This window comes from Schistocerca piceifrons, chromosome 8 (assembly GCF_021461385.2).
Source record: "Schistocerca piceifrons isolate TAMUIC-IGC-003096 chromosome 8, iqSchPice1.1, whole genome shotgun sequence".
Taxonomy (NCBI): Eukaryota; Metazoa; Arthropoda; class Insecta; order Orthoptera; family Acrididae; genus Schistocerca; species Schistocerca piceifrons.
In genome coordinates, this window is record NC_060145.1 from 19,722,245 (window position 1) to 19,744,179 (window position 21,935).

The 21,935-nt window shown below is 38.9% G+C and overlaps 1 protein-coding gene across 3 annotated transcripts in view; it reads left to right on the plus strand.

Moving 5' to 3' along the window:
• Window positions 1-21,935, plus strand: part of LOC124711589 (trichoplein keratin filament-binding protein) — a 313,083-nt gene that overhangs the window by 224,459 nt on the left and 66,689 nt on the right. For all 3 annotated transcript variants that reach the window (XM_047241740.1, XM_047241738.1, XM_047241739.1), the window contains 2 exons: window positions 108-236; window positions 17,521-17,760. In XM_047241740.1, coding sequence (XP_047097696.1) covers window positions 108-236; window positions 17,521-17,760 — 369 coding nt within the window. The remainder of the gene's footprint in view (window positions 1-107; window positions 237-17,520; window positions 17,761-21,935) is intronic.

Below are 21,935 nucleotides of genomic sequence, written 5' to 3' on the forward strand. Positions count from 1 at the left end.
TTTAAAAAATTGCTTACTGTAGTGTGATGAGGGAGGAAATGATGGATGCAAGCCACCATAATCATCAATTGCCAGCTGAAAGTCTTATTAAAATATGGCAATTCCAGGGAGAAGGAGAAAGAATCAGAAGCTTTAAAAAGGCAAGAAGCAGAAGCAATAAGGAAGCAGGCAGAACTGGAAGAACTACGGCAGCAGAGAGAACGAACTCAAGAGAAACTTCGAAAGCAACAACTGCAGTGAGTTCAGGAATACCTCAATAAGTAAATCGAGAATGAGTGGGAGAGAAAGCGGAGTGGAGGAGAGAATATCTCTCTCTCTCTCTCTCTCTCTCTCTCTCTCTCTCTCTGTCTGTCTATCTGTTCATTATTCTGTGTGGTGTTGTCATCATTTATGAATTGTTAATAACTTATTTCAGCTGTGATGACACTATGTTTGCTGCTGTCATTTTGCCCACTTTGCTTTACTTTATTGTAGTATGTGTACAAAACAATATTCACATTATCATTCATTGCACAAGGGAGAAATAAAAATTACCAGTAATGTGCAGTAAATCATACATTGTACATTTTCCTTCTTATTTATACATATCCTAAGAATGGCGTGAAATTAACAAACCTGTAGAGTTGCATCAAGTCCTCCCTCTGTTAAAACAACTTAGCATTCATTTAATAAATAAAAATAAAAAGTAAAAATGCTGAGGAATGGTACAGTAAGACCCACTGCTCCATCTCCTGCACCAGCCTCTTCTCAGTCCATTCCAGTTTCCTGCCCCAATTCCAGACTTTTATGCCCTCATTATTGGTTATTTATTTCAGTTTGTTCAGTTCATCTATTCTGTCCTTTCATTACCACTTTGTATGTCGTCCTAATCTGGATCCTCCACCTTCCCATGTACTACCCCTTTTATTTATCTCATTGATCCTGCATGTGGTGCTCTAACCTGCCCCATCCTATCACATTCCTCCACCTGCCCATCCCCTCAAAGCCCCACATGAGCTCAGGACTGGTACTTTGCTCCACTCAAATTCCACCCCAAGGGAGCTTACAGTTGCTTTGTAAGTACATGATTGGTTAACGCAGGACTCTGATCTCTTGTGGTGCTAGTTCCTCTTTCCATACCATAAGTATAATTCACCAGCTATCCTCTCCTTGGGCTCATTACTCTTTTGTGGGTACGTGCATGGCAAGCATGGTGCCTTGAGCCATTGCAGTGCCTTCCTTTCCTGTACTGCAGTCCTATTGTCTGATTGCACCTCCTCTCTGACTTGGTGTGTAGGACGGCTTCTGTCTTGAGAATCTGGCTTTGCTCTTGGACACTGACTAGGGTTACTAATTCAAACTTTTTTCCATTTTTCCCAAAAAATTTGTTGACTAAGCTGTGTTCATTCTGTGGAATTGGGTTTGACACCCATCTTTTTCAAAAAGTTATGGTAATATGGGCTGTGCAGAGAAGTTCACCTATTGTGAAACACATTCCATCCACTGTTCAATTCTGTCTTATGCTCCTCTTGTCTGAGTCAGTCAAGACAGATTAGACCCCTGAAATGTAACATACTAGCCAGTCCATTGTAGGGGTCATCAGACACCTGTACAGTCGTAGGGCCTTAACAGTGTTTGGAATGCATTGTTGATGTCAGAGTTGCAAATTCCTCACATACGCAAAGGAGTATGTACCTGTTGATTTAGGGTCGTGGGGACTCGTAGTGATGGCTGCCGTGCTGGGCGTGTATTGCTGTGGTGGGGGTGACACCTGCGGGTAGAGCCCTTGTTTGCAACCATGTTGGATGATCTGCAATGAAGAGCATAAACCTTTCACACATATGGTCAGAAGGTCTCAGAATTCTCACCAGACTGAACGAACTGGTACAGTGAGGGAAGGGACAGTCAAAAGGCTTTCCTTTTACTGACAATGGCATGTGACCAAACTGGTGGCGAATCGTTTTGAGTACAGAACCACTGTTCTTACATATTGACAAAAAACGTGAGGAAGTAGCATCCATTAGCAGCCTGGAAGTGGTTGTACCCTCATTAAAACAGCAGTACCTACTCAGCCACAGGCACTGGCCTGCTGTGAGAAGCTCACTGATGTCGCCATCACCTTCACTGCCCCCTCTCCACAAGAACCTCTTGTGTGGTCCAGGGTGTTATTTCTCATTGAGATATCATGTTACAGACACATGGAGGACTGTATGAAAAATTTGGAAAAATGGAGTGTCTGTTTTGTTCACTGTATGCAACTGCTAGGGGGGGGGGGGGGGGGTGAATGAATCATAGAGTGGGTACTTCAGCTTTCAGTTTTGACTTTCAAAGAGGACATATTACCTGGAAAGGTTAAATATTGGTATCCTTCTGTAATATAAAGTGTTTCTTACCTCATGGGGTTTTAATGCTAGTGTTTTGGACAAATGTTGTCAACCCTGCATCAGCACCTCCGTATGTGGAAACTGCAGAGATAACACTCCCCATGTTCTTCGATCTATCCCATGTTAAAGAAAGGAAAAAAAAGATGCAGGAAACAAAAGCCTTAACCACCTTCTGTATTCTGAGACAAAGAAAAAAATGTAAACCTTCACATCCAGTTCAAATGCCCACAAACTGTACAAACACAGTAATTAAACTCTATCTATAATAAAGGTGAAGTGAACTGGTTTTCTCTCAATGGTAGGCCCAGGTGGCCCCTGAATTCTTCTGTATGTGAGGGGGACAAGACCCTTTCCCCTTTGTTCCTTCTAAACCCACTTCATGGACCTTGTTTCCCTACCCTTTGCTGGAAAAGGAGTCCAAACCATCCAGCATTGCCCAGCACAGGATAACCTTCACCTGGACTTTATTGGCAGACTGTCGCTGCCTCAGGGTACGACATTTTAGTGCTCCGTGGAGATGTGAACTGTGGGCTGCAGGACAACTCGTTCATTCTCCCTGTTTTTTTTTTTTATAGAAAACCAAATAACCCCCAACTACAGCTAAAACTTCACAAAGAGAACAAAAATAACAAAGAAATAGGACAAGGAAAAAACCAAAGGTGGAGGTGTACCTGACAGCATCAGTTGCACCGGAACCCTCTTCCCCTGTACCACTGAAACTGAAATTACCTATGTTGACATCATCCTTAGTCAGCATGTGGTGCAGGTAGACTGAAACATGACCCATCCTCTCACTGCCTCCCTGCCACCCCTGGGTACCTATACAACCACCATCCAGTGGACCTGTTATGTAATTTTCACCACCTTGCAGAACTCAATCACCTACTTACCTTTTATCCATCATAATGTATAGCCCTTCAGGTAACTAGGTTCCCTGAAACATACCCCTACACTATATAGCTGTTGTGCCCATTTCAAAAGTAGTGTTGGCCCTGAAAGGACATCAGCTGGTGTCTGGACACTGGTGCGTGTGGATATTTTTAGTGATAAAGTTTAATCAGTAAAAGGTGTGGCTGTTTACATAAATGCAACTATGGATTTTACTCTCTGTAATGCCTATCTCTCTCTAGACAGGAATCAGACACATCAGGATATAGTTGACTTGATCTGTTAGCTACCTCCACCTTTTCGCCTCCCATTCTATTTTGGTACTCGCAACCGATTGAGGAGCGGTGACAGGGTACTGCAATGGAACAGCAACAGGTAACCACAGACCTTGACTTATGCTTACTAAACAGAGGCACACCATCTCATTTTAATGTGGCACATGGAGTGTATACAGCCATTGATCCCGTGATGTGTAGCCCTAGTCTTGTCTCTTCAATCCAATCCAGCACACATGATAACTTCTGTGAGAGTTATCACTTCCAATTGTCATGACCCTCCCACACCATTACTCAACCAAGTGTCCTTGATGATGGGCCCTCAAGAAAGCAGCTTGACATGCTGCTTTCAATGCCGCCATACCATGCAGTAATACTCTACAAATGAATATGACTGCCCCATGAACCATGGACCTTGCCGTTGGTGGGGAGGCCTGCGTGCCTCAGTGATACAGATGGCCGTACTGTAGGTGCAACCACAACGGCGGGGTATCTGTTGAGAGGCCAGACAAATATGTGGTTCCTGAAGAGGGGCAGCAGCCTTTTCAGTAGTTTCAGGGGCAGCAGTCTGGATGATTGACTGATCTGGCCTTGTAACATTAACCAAAACGGCCTTGCTGTGCTGGTACTGCGAACGGCTGAAAGCAAGGGGAAACTACAGCCGTAATTTTTCCCGAGGACATGCAGCTTTACTGTATGCATGGAGAGCTGCATCAAACCAGTCTCAGGACTGAAGACCACAACAACAACAATGACTTGATACAGGATACAACTACTTCAGTACTAGACAGTAAAAACAAAGAATGATGATTACACTTCCTGTAGCAACATGTGATTTGGAGCATGAGTGAAACTTAATACAAAATGTATAACTACAGACTCATAAGTCTCAGGAATGTTCTGTGTACATTGCTTGAATGAGTGGTGAACTGATGGCTGTGTTGGATTCTTGAGACAAGGGATCTTTTGTGCAACAGCCAGTGTGGATTTAGAGATGGTTGATCCACAACTGATGACTTAATTTGACTGAAGTCTGCTACATAGACAACTTTTTCCCATCACCCATACCTCACTGCTGTCTTCTTTGACTTCAGGAAGGTCTATAGCACATCACAGTATACGAATGGGGCTTTAGATCCCCCACCCTTCTTCTTTCTCTCCAGTTGTTTTCGTCCAAGTTGAGGCATCCTATAGTACACTCCATATATTAGGAAATGGACTTCCATAGGGTTCTGTGCTCAATGTGACCGTTTCTCTGATAGCAATTAATGGGCTTGCAGTGGCTGTGGGGTGTATAGTCTCACTGGCCTGTTTGGTTTACTGCCACTGTATGTGACTGACTTTTGTGTTTCCTACTGTTCTTCAGTCATGAACGTTGCTGAACCCCAGATGTAAGGTGCCATAAGGAAAGCACTATCCTTAGCTCTCACACATGACTTCCAGTTTTTCACCACAAAGACACTTGTTTGTACTTCTGCCAATGTAGAACCATTCATTCAGATTCAGAACTTTCCTTTTGTTGTGATCTACTAAAGTCATATCATGTTTGGGACTTTTATGTGATGCTTGGTTGATGTGTCTACTGCATATGTACCAACTTAAAAAGAAGTACCCGTTAAAACTCAATACGCTCTACTACCACAATCGCATCTTATGATGCGTGAACTATTCCATCCACTTGCATCTGTGCAGAGTACTAGTCCTATCCTGACTGGTTTACAGGTGTCTTGCTTGTAGATCAGTGTAGTCACTTCGACATTACAACTTCTGGACCTGGTTCAGCAGTGCGGGATCCAGCTGGCAGCTGGCACCTTTCAGACTAGACTTTTGGGCAGCCTCCTGGTCGAGGCTAGGATTTCTCCTCCATGGATGAGACATCACCAATTACTACTGAAGTATGCAGAATATGCTCACAGCTGTGCTGAACACTCAGCTCACCATATCCTTTTCCGTAACACACAGATTTGCTTCCCTTAGGGGTGATCCAGGTCTGGTGTTCCAGCAGTACTTTGTCTGGAGTATCTTTGTTATGACCTTCACCTCTCACCATTGTACCCTCTCATCAGGATATCTCTGCAAATGCTCTCTGGTGCATACCTTGTCCAAAAATCTGACTGGACCTTTCTACTTTACCAAAGGATATGATGGACAACTCAGTGGTTGAGTCTCTCAGTTCTTGGTGAATTTCTTGACTCAACAGTCATCTGTAATGACAGCTCAAATGTCGACACACGTTTTTGGGATCATGAACAACATTCAATACCATCTGAGTGAATTGTTTTACAGCATAATTAGTGGCCACTTTCCAATCCCTTCCTTATATTTGCATTTGCAAACACAAAAGTGTCATCATTTAAGCAGCCTGCAGACAATAGGCCAATGCTATCCTAGAAACTCATATGTTTTGACCATTCACAATCTTATTTCTTGCCTCGGCAATACTGGGACCTTGACTGTATTCCTGTGTGTCCCAAGTAATCTAGCGATTCTTGAAACAATCTTGTTGGCTAGTTAGCAAAGAAAGCTACTGAGATGAAATCCTGGAAATGAGAATACTGGGATCCAGCTTGCAATTGACTATGTCTTCAACTTTTGGTGGCTTGGAATAAAGAATGGCTCATTATGGCCACTACGAACAAGCTCTATACCATTAAGGAGTCCACAAGTACAAGACCTCCTTCTCCTCCTCACCCTTCTCTAAGGAAATGTACTGTCATTTGCTGGCCGTGTATCGTCTGTACCTGACCAACTCGTGGCCACATGTTCAGGTGAGAGTATTCACCCCATTGTTGTAACAGGAAAAAGAAAGAAAAGGAAAGTCTGTCATTGGGTTATATCCTGTTAAGAGAGGCCCAACTTCACTGCTTCTCAATGAACATTGCAACTTGACAACTCTTTATCTCTACTGTTAAGTCCACATCATAGTTTTACATTTTATTCAAGAGAGTGGTTTGTGTACACTCATTGAAAGCTTATCTCTATGATCCCATTTCCTTTTTTCCATTCTATGATGTGAACATTCAGCCAGTATTCTACAGTGAAGTGGGGTCTGCTGAACGGTTGTAGAAGTTAACCTCCCGCTGCAGAATAGACCTGTGGAGTAAAGCGGGAGGGGGGGGGGGGGGGGTTTGCTAGGGTCGCTCTCTGGCTGCCTCATTGCAGCTTCTTGCCTTTTGCTGTTTTCCTTCCTTGCCTCTACTATTCACCCAGCTCTCTGCCTTAGATGATGCCACAAAGATCAAACTAGCAGGTCATCCTTTCTCTCTCTCTCTCTCTCTCTCTCTCTCTCTCTCTCTGTGTGTGTGTGTGTGTGTGTGTGTGTGTGTGTGTGTGTGTGTGTGTGTGTTTCTTATAATTTTTCATGTTGATCCTGTTGTTCATAAGTCATTTATTTATGGTTTATTTAGCCAGGGGTTCCCAGATATTGTACTGTGCACCACTTGGCATTTTTTAGAAGTTTTGGTGTACCACTATGGCTTGTTCACTTTTTAATGAACTGTGAGCTGGTGGGGATTGGGGGGGAGAGGGGGGGTGGGGGGTGGGGGGTGGAAGGTTGAGCGATGTCTGCCTCTGGAGTGAGGAACAGAATGTGGTGAATAATTTTGACCATTTTGCCCAGTGTTGACAATACACATATGGTTTTTGCATCGTGCTGCCAGCTACTGTGTATGGTGGAAATGTGACACACAGGTAATAAGGTTTTGTGGAAGGACTATTTTACAGAGTCATTCACATTCACATGCGGTACTTACTTGTCACAAATAATATGAAATTAAACTAAACTGGTTCTGATACAAATATCCAGTGTTAAGAGAGGAATGACATTTAAATATTTATCGAACTTTTGGATCACAAATAATGTAAACCAGTTGTGCAAGAGAGTAATAAACTGAACATGGACTAAAATAAATCAGTGGCCAAAAAGCACAAATATTTAGAATCATATCAAACTTTGGTGGTAAATCAGACTTCAAAATCGGTATGTAGTCATTCTGCAAATTTAGATTATGATGAAAGAACACTACGTGTATCAGTTGGAAGCAAGTTGCTGTTTATCTTTATCACAGTTTCAGAGTCTGGCTAGATTGAGTTCAAATTGGCTCGCAAGTCTTCTTCAGCACTAAGTCTGTTTCTATATTTATTTTTAATGTACAGAAGCTCAGGAAGCCCATTTTTCATCCATGTAAGCAGTAACAAACAGTGCCAAAAATCAGATTACTTGTTTGGAAAGAGAACGGTGTTGTGGTTTTGTTCCCACCCAAAAAGAAAACAGTTTTGTTTTTGAAAACATCTTCCATTCAAATGTCATTACTCATGTCAACGAAAGTTTATTTCATGATTACTTCTTTTGTTACCTTTCGTTAAAATTGATTTCTTACCTAGTCATATTTTGTTTAATCTTTGGGAAAGTACTTTCCAAAACTTTTCTGAATGATCTCTAGTTGTGTAACAGTGTCTTGAAATAAATCTTTCATTGTCTTCCAAAAATGATGTAAGAGTAGGGAATGTGAAAAAGTTATTATTCAGTACTTGTGAACTAAAGACAATATTTTGTTATCTGCTTAGAGAGCTGTTGGGCCTTGTCCTTGTAGCCCCATATTCAAAATGTGAAACCTGTCAAGGATATCAGCTAAATAGGGCAATCTTGATAACGACTGATCATCAGCAAAACAGTTCTTCATGTCACTGTTTTTGCAACTGAGAATCATAGAAGCCACGAACCTCTGTTCCGATATCCGGCTTAAAATCTTGCCAAGAGAGAGCCATCTTCCGTCAGTATGAAAAAGTGAACTTTTTAATTTATTTCCCACATCTTCACAGAATAGCGTGAACAGCCACGAGTCTAGAGTCATTGCTTTAATTAAGTTTATAACCTTTCCAGCATCTGTCAAAACCATATGAAGTGTTTGTGGCATTTCCTTAGAAGCCAATGCTTCTCGGTGTATCGTATAGAGTGTGCTTCGACAATTGGGTGCAACTATTTTCACTTTTGCTGCCAGCTCTTTCAGTGACTGTGCATTGCCTTGGCTCTGTCTGTACAAATATCAACACTTTTTGCCAAGGAATACCTACTTTTTACAGATGAAAGTCAGTCATATTGAATATGTTGTGTACTGGAATATTTGATTCAAATGGTTTGCAAAATAAAAACTCTTCTCTTAATTCTTCATGATAGCCAAAATGTACAAAAGTGAGGATCTAAGCCTTGTTTGTGCCATCTGTAATCTCGGGTACTTGAAGAGTGATATAAGTGCACTCTTACATTCGTAATAACAATGTTTCTTTGGTACTGGAAGACGTGTTTGGCAGTAAGAGAGGTTTGCCAATTGTGTGAGGTTTTCCTTCCTTTGCAATTCTAAAACTAGCCACGTATGAGGGTTTTATCAAGTTCATATCAGTGTTAACAAAATTTGCCATTCATACAGATTCATTTTTACAAAGCATAAATTTCCTTTAAAAAATCTATAGGTTTACCAATCGTGCTTTGATTTGAAAGCATTTCTAAGCTTGCAATGCATTGATGAAGTGGATTATCACTGGTTTCTGTGCCAACCTTTACTGCAAATTGCAAATTGTGAGTAACTTTTTACGTAAATGACTTTCCACAGAGCATCAAGCATGGACAAACAATATTGTTTGCAGATAACTTAAATGTTCTAATCAGTGACAAATCACCAGATGCACTGAAAGAAAAAGCCGAACAAACACTGAACATTGTACGTGTGTGGGCATCCAATAATAAACTAACACTAAATTAAAAAAAAAAAAAAAAAAAAGAAATGCTGTTAACTTCTGTGTCTCCAAAAAACCACACTATAACAACTTTAAGTTAAACGATGAAACTATAGGATGTGTAGATTACACAAAATTTCTTGGTATGCATGTTGACAGTCAGAGTGGGAAGAACATATTAAAATACTTACTCTGCAGTCAGAATTCTAAGAACATAGCATATTGTAGCGATTCTGTTAGTGTGATACTACATGTGTCAGATCTGTATATTTTTCTTATATCCACTCTCTTATTACCTATGGAATAATATTTTGGGGATTTAATGGTAAAAATATTCAAATAGTTTTCAAATTACAGAAAAGAGCAATTCGTATAATAACCAGGAGTGGCAGTGGGGCTCACTGCCTTGAACATTTCCAAAAGCTGGAAATCCTAACTGTCCCCTGTGAATACATTTTTCAAAGTATTATGTATGTAAAAAAAAAAAAAAAATAATAATAATATTGACTGCTATGTTAAAAATTCTGTAGTACACAGCTATGAAACTAAAAACCAATACAATCTGCATCTAGAGAGGGAAAAATAAAGTTAAAACTTAGCAGAGCTTGTTGTACAATGATGTTAAATTATATAATAAATTACCCCAAAATATAAAAGATATTGACACAATTGGACAGTTCAAAACAAAACTAAAAAATTTTTATTAAATAAAAGTTATTATGCAGTAACAGACTATCTGAATTAAAACATGAAGCATAATTAAAGTAGCCTGCATTGTAATACTTGAGGAAATAATTATAATATGAAATCCAGAATTGTACAGTACTATAAGAAAATTACATAAGGATATAAAACTAATGCAAGATACTTTAAAAATGTGTGTAAATATTAATTTTATGTGTATAAATTGTAGGTATATTGTATTGTATATGATTTTGCTGACGAAATCCACACAATGTAAATTGTTACATGGATTAATAAAGAAATCAGTCAATTAATCCTTGCGATTAGGTGTTGGTTTAAGTTTTTTAACTGCATACTTGGAGGTAGGAGGAGCTTGCTTCGTTAAATAACACTTCATGGTTAACTTAAAACACAATGACGTGTGTCACACAATCACAGTTACAGTGGTCAAGAATCAGTTTATTGTAACACTCCAGTTCCAGACACAAACTTTCTTCACATCACAATGTCATTTAACGTAACGTCCAGCAATGTGACACTAACAACAATTAACCGTTCACTGTGTAATGCCTACTGCAGCACGACACATTAGTGCACTGTGTAAGTTGGCAGTAGTCGCAAAACGGCATGAAAACTTTTGTATAACCACTAACAAGGCCCAATCAGAGTATCGTAAATGTCAAAACAAGCTGAAACACTCCTGGTCAAGGCAGCAATGATTAATGAAGGAAGTGGTGGTAAGCATACAGTCTGATCTTCGTGTGTCCTTCATACACTCTGAAACAAACATTATGTGTTAAATCCATTTTCTTTAATATTATCTAGATTCTAGTTTTATCAATCAGTTTTCTCATTGTCGTTTTTCTTTAAAAATAAAGTAACATAATAGTATAATTTTACTTACATAAGAAGCAGTCAAATGAAAATGGACATGTGGAAAAGAAGTGAGTAAACTTTATTATTTCAGAAGTAATCGCCATAATTCTTAATACATTTGCCCTATGGGTCAATCCATACCAAGTGGTCCAAGGAAAAAATAATTGGTTGCTTGACCATCTCAGAAAAATTTTATATTTGCTGGGTGAATTCCCCAATATTTGGTAGTCACAAAAATATTTTTTAAAAAAATTATTGTTTATTATTTTGAAATGGCAGCCATATTTGTTCCAGGCCGCATGCGTTTTTTTGGTATTTGCAAGCATCTACATTTTTTACAGTTACTCAGTAGTGAATTGCCCTAAGCCTTTCAGATAAAATGCATTCAGTTCAACACACTCTGGGCTACAAATTAACATCATTATCACTTAGCTGAATGTATTCTTTAATATATTTTACTAGTTCAAAGTTATCAGCCACAAATTAAAAAAAAATACCTCAATTTTTGAACAATAGTTTTCCAAAGAAAGATTAAATTCTCAGCTTTAATATTTTTTCTGCTATTACACTGTATAGTATAGTTACTTTTTACAGAATGTCAATGGTCAGCAGCTTACACTGTAAAAAATACACTATGTTAAAAAATGGATTTTTTTTTAAAATTTTCCGTTTTGTCGTCAGCAATATCTTTGTTGGGGACCAGATAAAAATCTTGAAATTTCACAGTTAATAGACCTGTATGAAATCAAACTTCATTATTAATTTCAAGGTTTGCTTTTTGTCTTTCAAAAATTTTCTTTTAGCTTTTGCAGTAAAATGATGCATTTTCAGATTTTAAAGGTTAGCCACCAACACTCCAAAAAACTCTTCTCGTGATTTTATGACTGTCACCATTTCAGTTCTGTCTTGTGTCATCCATTGTTACACACACACACACACACATTATGGGTGCCAGATGCCCCTGCAACAATACACCATCTTGGTGTCAACTCGCAAAACTTTGATCTTCCAACTTTAATGTCAGGATTTACTTTTTTAAATTCAGTGAACAGTTCATTTAAATTGCAGAACATTAACCTTTTTTGCCAGACATCAAATGGCTGTTATTGTCATCATCATAATACTTAATAACTTTATTGATTGTGTTTTCGTCTACCAAATTATATGCACTTTTCTTTTGTAATGCTGGTAAAATTCCCTGTTCTTTTACTAATTGCCTTGTCAATTTAACAAGACATTCTGACACATTAAATTCATCACTAACTTTTGCTCGACTCTAAGAATTCAGCAGTAAACTGATAATCTTTATTTTATCCTCTTTGTTTGAAGTACCGCATTTAGTTTTTAGTTTTTCTATCAAATCATCATATTCGGTTGGTGAAGTTTTAGTACTTCCATCTGTTTTAGTACAAATTGTATTTTGAAATGAAACTTCCAAATTCTTTTTGGCTGTAGCTGCCACTTTCTCAGTTTTTGTATTCAAGGCACTTGGTCTTTTATCTTGACTTAGTTTTCTAATTTTACTAGCAGGCGGTATACCCGGGATACAAGCTGTATCTACTTTTTTAATGGTTGCTGATAAGTCACAAAATTCTGTATCTGAGGTTTCACTATCCTTTCTCTTTTGAATTACAAATATCTTGGAATAACATGTTGGACACAATGATTTTCCTGGTATGAGATTGACAAAAGAGCTTTTATTTTTAGAATAATGATCAAATGTTATTTCTTGCAGACCTTTTGTTATAGGTTTCTTATGTTTCTCAAAAGAGTTCATGCAAAACTGACCAAAAAGGTGATAAAAATTTCTTAAGTATTTCATTTCATGGTACTTGCACGTTGATTTGACCTCTGGGCCGACTCGTAAGTAAAACAACACTTTTTCTTCTTCACTGTAATCTTCGATTAAAGTAATGTCTTTAGGATACACTACATACACACTTTTGACATGCTTCATTAATAATAACACCAACAGAACACTGACACTCCATTTTTCAACTGCACACTTCAAGAACTTCTAGCTAATTTAGTGTGAGTATACAATTGTTGGTGTAAGGGGGAAGACAACAGTCAGACTTGTATAGGCTTGCAGATGCAATTGTTAGCCTGCTGAAACAATTACCACAGCATTATTTTGGCAAATAATCATTAGCTAGTGTAATGTGGTGTGTTACATTATGCAATTGGTATACTTTATTTGATTAGCCTACCAGATATTGCAGATGTTAAAAAAAGTATTTTCGACTCATGTTTGTAATCCTTTTTCAATAACTTCCAATTGAATCTCAAAGCTGAAATTTATACTGAAGTTTGATATCATAAAGGTCTATTAACTGTGAAATTTTAAGATTTTTATCTGGTCCCCCAACAAAGATATTGCAGGCCACAAAATGGAAAAATAAAAATAAAATCAATTTTTTAAAATAGCGTATTTTTTAGGTGTAAACTGCTGACCATTGATATTCTATAAAAAGTAACTATACTATACAGTGTAATAGCAGAAAAAATATTAAAGCTGAGAATTTAATCTTTCTTTGGGAAACTACTGTTCAAAAATTGAGGTTTTTTTTTTTTTTTGTTTTTTTTTTTAAATTTGTGGCTGATAATTTTGAACTGTCAAAAATATGTTAAAGAATACGTTCAGCTAAGTGATAATGATGTTAATTTGTAGCCCAGAGTGTGTTGAACTGAATGCATTTTATCTGAAAGGCTTAGGACAATCCACTACTGAATAACTGTAAAAAAATGTAGATGCTTGCAAATACGAAAAAAATGCATGCGGCCTAGAACAAATATGGCCGTCATTTCAAAATAATAAACAATAATTTTTAAAAAAAAATATTTTTGTGACTACTAAACATTGGGGGAAACAAATACTAACAAAGAGATAGAGGGGCTGGCCAGTACTTACCTCAGCTCAGTACAGCCAATAGATACACAAAAAACAGAACCAAAAATTTACGTTCCTAGCTTTCGGAACAAATGTTCCTTCATCGCGGAGGAGAGAGGGGAAAGAAAGGGAAGAAGGGAAAGGAGATTCAGTTACTCACAACCCAGGTTATGAAGCAACAGGGAAAGGAAAATAGGGAGGGTAGCAAGGATGGAGGCATGGTTGTCAGAGGAAGCCAAAGATATTCTACTGTAAGTACTGTGCCAGCTTCAAACCAAAGAGGATGCATACAGAAGTAAAGAGGTATATAGTATAAAGATAAACACAACTATGTAGGATGAAAAGATGCATGAATGGCTAAAGAGGAAAGGGAAAGAGGAGAAGACTGAGGAGTAAATGGGAGTGAGGTGGTTTAACGTAGGTTCAGTCCAGGGGGATGGCGGGATGAAAGGATGTGTTGGAGTGCAAGTTCCCATCTCCGCAGTTCAGAGGGACTGGTGTTGGGTGGGAGAAGCCAAATGGCACATACAGTGTAGCAGGTTCCTAGGTCCCTAGAATTATGCTGGAGGGCATGCTCCGCTGCTGGGTATTGGACATCTCAAAAAATACGAATAATTTAACAGACGAACTGTCCGCCTAGGAGATGTCCAAAAAATATGAATAATTTAAATGACGAACTGTCTGCCTAGGAGATGTTTCTGTTTTTTGTGTATCTATCGGCTGTACTGAGCTGAGGTAAGTACTGGCCAGCCCCTCTATCTCTTTGTTAGTATTTGTTTCACATCTTTATATGAGATTTTCCATTAAACATTGGGGGAATTCACCCAGCAAATACAAAATTTTTCTTAGATGGTCAAGCAACCACTTGGTATGGATTGACCCCTATTGTCAGACAAGATGTTGAATGCCTTCATGGAAAAATGTTTGTGGTTGCCCCTGGAACCATGATTGTATCCATATGTGTAACTCTTCATTTGAAGCAAATGGACAGCCATGAATGTTTTATCTTCAGAGCTCCAAAAATATGGAAATCGCATGAGGAGGAATCAGGATTGCATGAAAGTCATTTCAGGTCTTCTCAGCGAAACTTGGGCAGTGTAACCAAAACCACCCTGACAACATGTGGGTGGGCATTTTGGTGACAGGTTGTTTTGACTACCCTTAAAGGGTTTCTGTGGGAAGCCCTTACACCTCCTTCATACAGTCCCGATCTCTCCCCATGCAATTTTCATGTTTTGGAGCCCTGAAGAAAGACATTTGTGGTGGTTCATTTGCTTTGGACAAAGAGGTGCACACTTGGGTACAATCATGGAAGCATAGGCAACTGCAAACATTTTTCCATGAAGGCAATTCACCATCTTGTTTCACAGTATTAATAGTAAGGGTGATTACTTTTGAAATAATAAACAGTTTACTTACTTTTTTTTTTCATCTTTCTCATTTTCATTAGATTTCCTCTTATATCAGTATATGTTTTGTTTACTTGTATGTGTACCACCTAAAATGTCCTCGTGTACCACAGTCTATGAAACCCTGATTTAAGCTGACCAGATTAGGACCTTAACATCCTGTCTTCCGTCGGACCAGCAATAACATGCATCAACACATACATTAATAATAATAATTGGCATTAACAGTATTGTAACGTATAAGAAAGTGCAAGTAGATGAATGACGAACAGTAACTTCATTTAACGAAGGTTGATTCAGCACTTGCGCATGCAAGAGAGCGGAGCGAACTGCCTCCGGTCAGAACACATACAGTGTATATACAGCTACAGGACATTCCAGTACAATGATTCTTGACATTTGTGGATACTTTTAGAATGAACTCGAACCGAATATAGAAATTAAAATTGTACAGTCCAAGTGAGTTATGAACTTGTGACCCTCCATGCAACAGTGTAGTATCATCACCACTACACCTCAGTTCTACTCAGCTTCTTCTGCAACAGTATTATTATTATGGCATTAAGAGTAAGAATAATACTGATTACTTCAGCACATTTGAAGCCGTGTTTAGTATTATCATAAACAGAAGGAATAGTGAAAGAGAAGAAGACTGAAAATTACATTGACAATAGCTGTTACAAGGTAAAGTCTTTCAGTAGAGGAATGTTTTACAAGGGAAGGGAAGAGAAGAGTGGAAGGCAGGGGACCTTGACAAGAATGAGTTGTGGACAAGTATGTGGGAGAGATGATATGACAGAAGGTGGTCTATTAGAGTCTTTTGAAGTGTGAAAGGAATTTAATTTTTCTGATATTTTGTGACATATCGTTCCTAAGATGGGTTCCTGATACAAAAAATAATTTTGGGAAGATGGCTGTATTACGTAGTGGTATAGAGTGCATTTTACTTCGTTAAGAATTTTTATCATCATTGTAAATTTCACTCCACAGTATTTCAACTGGACACTTGGCAGTCATCTTTCAGGTGAACCATCGTGGACTGACAGAGGCATTCTCTGCTGTACCTTTTATAGCACCCTGATAATATTTCTGTGCATGTGTCAGAGTCACGGTGACAGGACAACCACACAGTGCCCTCGTCGGTGGAACTGCAAGGATCAGCTGTCTTCAGCGTTGCCACTTGCCACAGTCAGCGGAGTATTCTGATGTTTTCGTCTGGAGCAAATCTTGGAGATGACAGGATTCCACGCATTATCCAGCTGATAGCCATTGTCACAGTTCATTAGATTTTCCGTGATACATATTTCAATGGATTTTTTTATAATGGAGTTCCAAAAAGCCATTCCTGCAGCCAAAATTAATGTTTTGTCATACTCCCTTTGTTGGAAATAATTCCTTCAAAATAGCAAGAATCCTTAGTAATTTTCAGGTGAAAGTGATTTTCCACCCACCATCTAAGATTTCGGACCTGCTGGGATCAGTGAAGGATAACTTGTTATTGGAGAAGGCGGAAATTTACAAAATACTTTGCCATTGTGGTACGGCCTATATAGGACAAAAAACACACACAATGGAAGAATGTTGCACAGAACATTAACGCTGCACTCATCTTGTGCAACACAGGAAGTCAGCAGTTGTGGAACATTGTCTATTGACATTCAATGAAGTACGACAAAACATTAATTTTGGCCACAGCAACATCTTTTTGGGACTCCATTATAAAAGAATCTGTTGAAATATGCATCGTGGAAAATCTAGTGAACCATGGAAATGGCTACCCACTGGATAATGCATGGAATTCTGACATTTCCAAGATTTGCTTCGGACAAAGACGCCAGAAAACTTCGCCGACTGCAGCGATTGGCAATGCCGGAGATAGCTGATCCTTGCAGTTCCACCAGCGACAGCACTGCCGCCAGGTGGTGTGTAGTCCTTGTGTCACCATGACTGTGATGCATGCGTGGCAATACCATCAGTGCGCCAGATAAGGTGGAGCGGAGAATGTTCTCATCAATCTACAATGGCTCAGCTGAAGATGACTGGCAGGTGACCACTTGAAATATCATGGAGTGAAGTTTGTGATGACCGGTTGCAGTCTTGAAATCTCTTCAAATGAGATGGAATGCAGTGATTGAGAAGACAGTAAGGAAACACAGGTTACGATAGTCTCTGAGCTTATCGGTGTGTAGTCATGATAGTTGTTTGCAGGCAGGAGTGAAATGGATACAGCCACAACCCCTCCAAAATTCCTGTCCATTCCTTTTTCTTTATAGCTTCTTAAGTAAGAACAAGTATTGATTGTTAAGAGTTTGTGATTTTATTTGTTTATTGATTTACGATCAATTTTAACTGTACATACAGATGACCTTCCTTTCATGGTATAAATTTTATTGTTTTTGCAGTGTATTTCACCGACAGCAGTATCAGCTTCAGTTACGTAAAAGAGCTCGTGAAGTATTAGAACAAGTAGAGGAAGATCTTAAAATGTTGGAAAGGATCATTGCACTAGAACAAGAAGAGGCAGAGGAAGAAAAGATCCAAAGAGCAGCATTAAAATTACAGATGCTGAGAACACAACATCAGTTAAAAATGCAACGGGAAGAAGAGAAGAAAAGAATTGCAGACATGGAGTTAATGTTTGAGTAAGTCTCAGTGTGTAAAAAACTATTACTAACTAATTGTACTCGTAGCTGTTTTGTATTAAAATGTAATTCTAAGTCTTTCACATGGAACTGCATATGGTAGTCTGCACTACACTACATGACACTTGTCAGTGACAGTTTGAAGCATGGTAATTGTCCTTCATGTATGACCTGTCTTAATACAAAATTAGTTTTATAATAGGTATTTTAGTAATTGGAGGAATTCAGATTACAATTTTCTGTTAAGTTTTTTAACATTCATGTGCAGTTAGAAAAACCTGATGTTTCTATTCTCCCTACATTGAGCTGTAATAATAGTGTGTGAAATGACACAAAAATTCAGACTCATAGGGTGAGAATTTTTCATTGGAGATAGGTTTTGCAATTTGGGAGAGGTTAGTAGGAATGGTTGATCAGTCCAAGAATATGAAAAACGTCCTGGGAAGTTTTGTGGATAAGGAAAATAAATGAAAACAAAATTAGTACTGACTTATCGTACCTTGAATGATTGGTGCTCAACAACTCTTGGATATTTGTTAAAAGACATCAAAGACATTGCTTAAACCAGTTTTTGGGTTTATAATCCATCATCAGTGGCATCCTGATGCAAGGGAACAAACAACTGTATGTGCATCAGTTTCTGCAAAATGATAACTGTACATGTGTAGCAGTAATCTAAGTGTACTTACATTATGCATGTCACAGACTTATATAAACGTCATCTTAGAAATAATGAAAGGACTCCTTGACCTGTCAGTTCCACATTTACTCTATATGACAGTTTGTCAAACATTATGAAGAATTGTCACTGGCCAATATTTAACAGCAGTAACATATATGACAAACTGTGTACTGTGTTGCAGGACATATTTCAGATCCTGTTGTATTAACTGACAAGCATGTCATTTCATTGCTAACATTGCTATAGAAGTGCACATGTAAGTAGACATATTACTGCTATATATGTACAGTTATCATTTTGTAGAAATTGATGCACATATAGTTTTGTTCCTCTGTATCAGATGCTACTGATGGTGTGTTATAAACCTGAAAACCGGTTTTGGCAAATAAGACATTTTTGGAGCAGCTCATGGTGTATAGAAGATATATTTTAATAAAATGAGTACTGACTTATCATCGTAAAATCCTTTACTGCATGCATTCACTACGTTGTTCCAATCACGATTTGAAAGCCTCTGTAGAATTTGTTTACACATGTAAGATAACAGAAAAAGAAGAGTGAAGAGCTGCATTAGGAAACACTGAAGAGTGCTTAGATAATGTGTTTTGTTAAGAGGAAAGCAGTTCAAATGATGAAATTATGAAATACGTGGGAAGTCAGGCTTTCTCAGTGAATTTCATTGATTCATTCTTCTCAGGTTATCAGACAGGTCATATTGTTGTATGGTTGCAACATTGATAACTTGAGAAGACTTCTTGAATTCTCTAATAATGTCAAAGAAATTTGGGGTGGCTAATACATACAGTCAAGGAGGCACATTTCTCAGTATTGACAAAATAAAAACAGATAACTGTGTTTCTTGGCTTTTGAACCCACGTTTTTTTTTCTCAAGGAGCAGAGCATTTAGTTAATGGATCTTTTACAGGAGAGGGTGAAGGGATGGGTCGCAGATCATTTACAACTGAGGCTGAGAGGGACCCTCCTTTTATGAGGAGGTAAAACAGCAAAGATAGATGGAAAGCTGTTGGAGAGAGTAGGAGATAGTGCGTTAGTAATCACTGTACTGGCTTTGGTTCAGAAATAGTTGAAGAGTGTATAAAGTGAGATGTAAAGCATGATTAGAAACACAAAATAAAATGCAAATTGAAGGAACAATGACGGAACGCCGGCACGAAGATCAAGAACGATACAGCAGAGGGGGCTGTGAGATGACGTCAGCCAGTTGCATGCTGATGGGACGTCACCACCACAGGAGCAGCGTCTACACAAAGAGAATAGAATAGAAGTGGCGCGCTGCCTAGCCGTGGCCGGACAGAAGAAGATGGGCACTAGTAGACCCGGACAGTAAAAGACACGCACTAGAAGAGTCGCAGTGATGTTAAAGATAGCAGTGACTTATGAACTTGTGTGATTATCTTACATGAAAATTGTATATGTTGAAGGACATTGATTATTTGCAAGTCATCAATTGCTTGCGGCAACTCATTGTAAATACAAAGTTTGCCGCCGCTCGTACCTCACCTGTCATTCAACGACATCTTCGCCTCTGTACTTCTGCCTCGACTGACATCTCTGCCCAAACTCTTTGCCTTTACATATGTCTGCTTGTGTCTGTATATGTGGAGATGGATATGTGTGTCCGCTCCTGGGATTGGAATGACTCCTTACCCTCTCCCTTAAAACCCACACCTTTTCGTCTTTCCCTCTCCTTTCCTCTTTCCTCATGAAGCAACCCTTGGTTGCGAAAGCTTGAATTTTGTGTGTATGTTTGTGTTTGTTTGTGTGTCTATCAACCTGCCAGCACTTTTGTTTGGTAAGTCACATCATCTTTGTTTTTAGATATATTTTTCCCACGTGGAATGTGTCCCTCTATTATATTCATATCATTAATTTTGAACCCAACAATTACATTTGTTATTGTCACTGTTACATTTCGAAATCTTTCCTGTCATCTTATTTTCTCTTTCTGTTTTTGCAAGTAGTTTCACTTTGTATTCACCTTCTCCTCTTTACCAAATCTACCATACAATTTTATCCCACCTATATATACTCAATAATACGTAACCCACTTCCAAACCATAACCAAAAAAATTTTTTCCCCTTTCAGCACTACCGCTGCTATAAAATCCACCGTTTCCAGTTCACAAACAGTTCCTTTCAGCTATTAAACAGCCATTTCGGCTAGTTCTAATAACTTTCGCTTTTTTTTCCATTTTGTTTTTCCCACATCACTGATCTTTTTTAGCCGCTTTCCACAGGTTTTAACGTCATTATTTCTTCGTCAGACAATTGTTAGCCTCATTTTCACAATCTGCCACCACAAAACCACTCCTTTTAATACATTTATACGCAGTTTTTTCGAAATTTTCCTGAATTGCTCCACCCTTTAACGTGTTTTGGCGGCAACACAACCACCTAACCTTTGTGCACATCGTTGTCTACCAACCCAAGTTCACCACAGGATCAACATAGCCCAGCTTTAACCAACACTTTTTGCCTTTTTTCACACCAGATCTCCAGTTTCTTTCTAGTTCACCTTTATCTCTCCCCATATATTTTCATTTTCATTTTCATTTCAGCCTCATGTTACACTTTCCACCTTCTAATACCATGTCACCCTCACAACACCCCCACAATGACCCCATTAAGTTTTATTTACATTCCCTCTGCAAACAAGCCTTCGCCCTAGCCAGGTTACGCTTCCATATTTTATTTTCTCAGGCTTGTCTGACATTTGGCATTACCCTGAAAGGCCTTACACTTAAAGTTCCCATCTCTGGCTGCAACCCTTCTTTCCATTAGTCCCTATACCAATTCCAAACTGAACAATCCATTGCCCTCACCCATCTAATTCTTCACCTACACATCAATTCAGCCAATGAACACACCCGTCAACTCCTATCCTTAATAAAAGTCCTCAGTCTTTCCTCTCCCACATCCACACCAGCTGTTCAGAGCATCCTCCTACAGGCCAACCGCAAATTAGATCAGCATGCCACCCTCCACTCAAAAAACTATCCAATCTCCTGGTTTCCCACCTCCAGAAAGGCAACTCACTCACCCTTCACAACCTTTCCAGCAAACCTCAACCTCCTCTCATAGCACACAAACCCAGTCTCTCCCATCTACTCAATTTCCCACTTCCAGCTCCACTCCCTCCAAAACCTCAAAATTCCAATCAACACAATCTGGAACCACAACACCCTAATTCAGTAGTTAACCTTTCCTCCAAACCTCTCTCCCAACCCGAAACCTCTGTCCCATCCAAAGGCCTCACCTTCAGCCCCACTCCCAGATTCAACCAAACAGCCCTCGTCAAAGATTTACTGTCCTACACTCGTACTCTCTGCTGGAAATATCACTTTGCCACGAAGAAAAATAATCCTAATCCTACTCCTAATGATCCAACTCCCCAAGACACTATCCAAATTGAACCCTGCCTGGAACAGTTCTGTCCTCCGTCACAGCGGGACCCACCTCCTCTTCCTCAAAA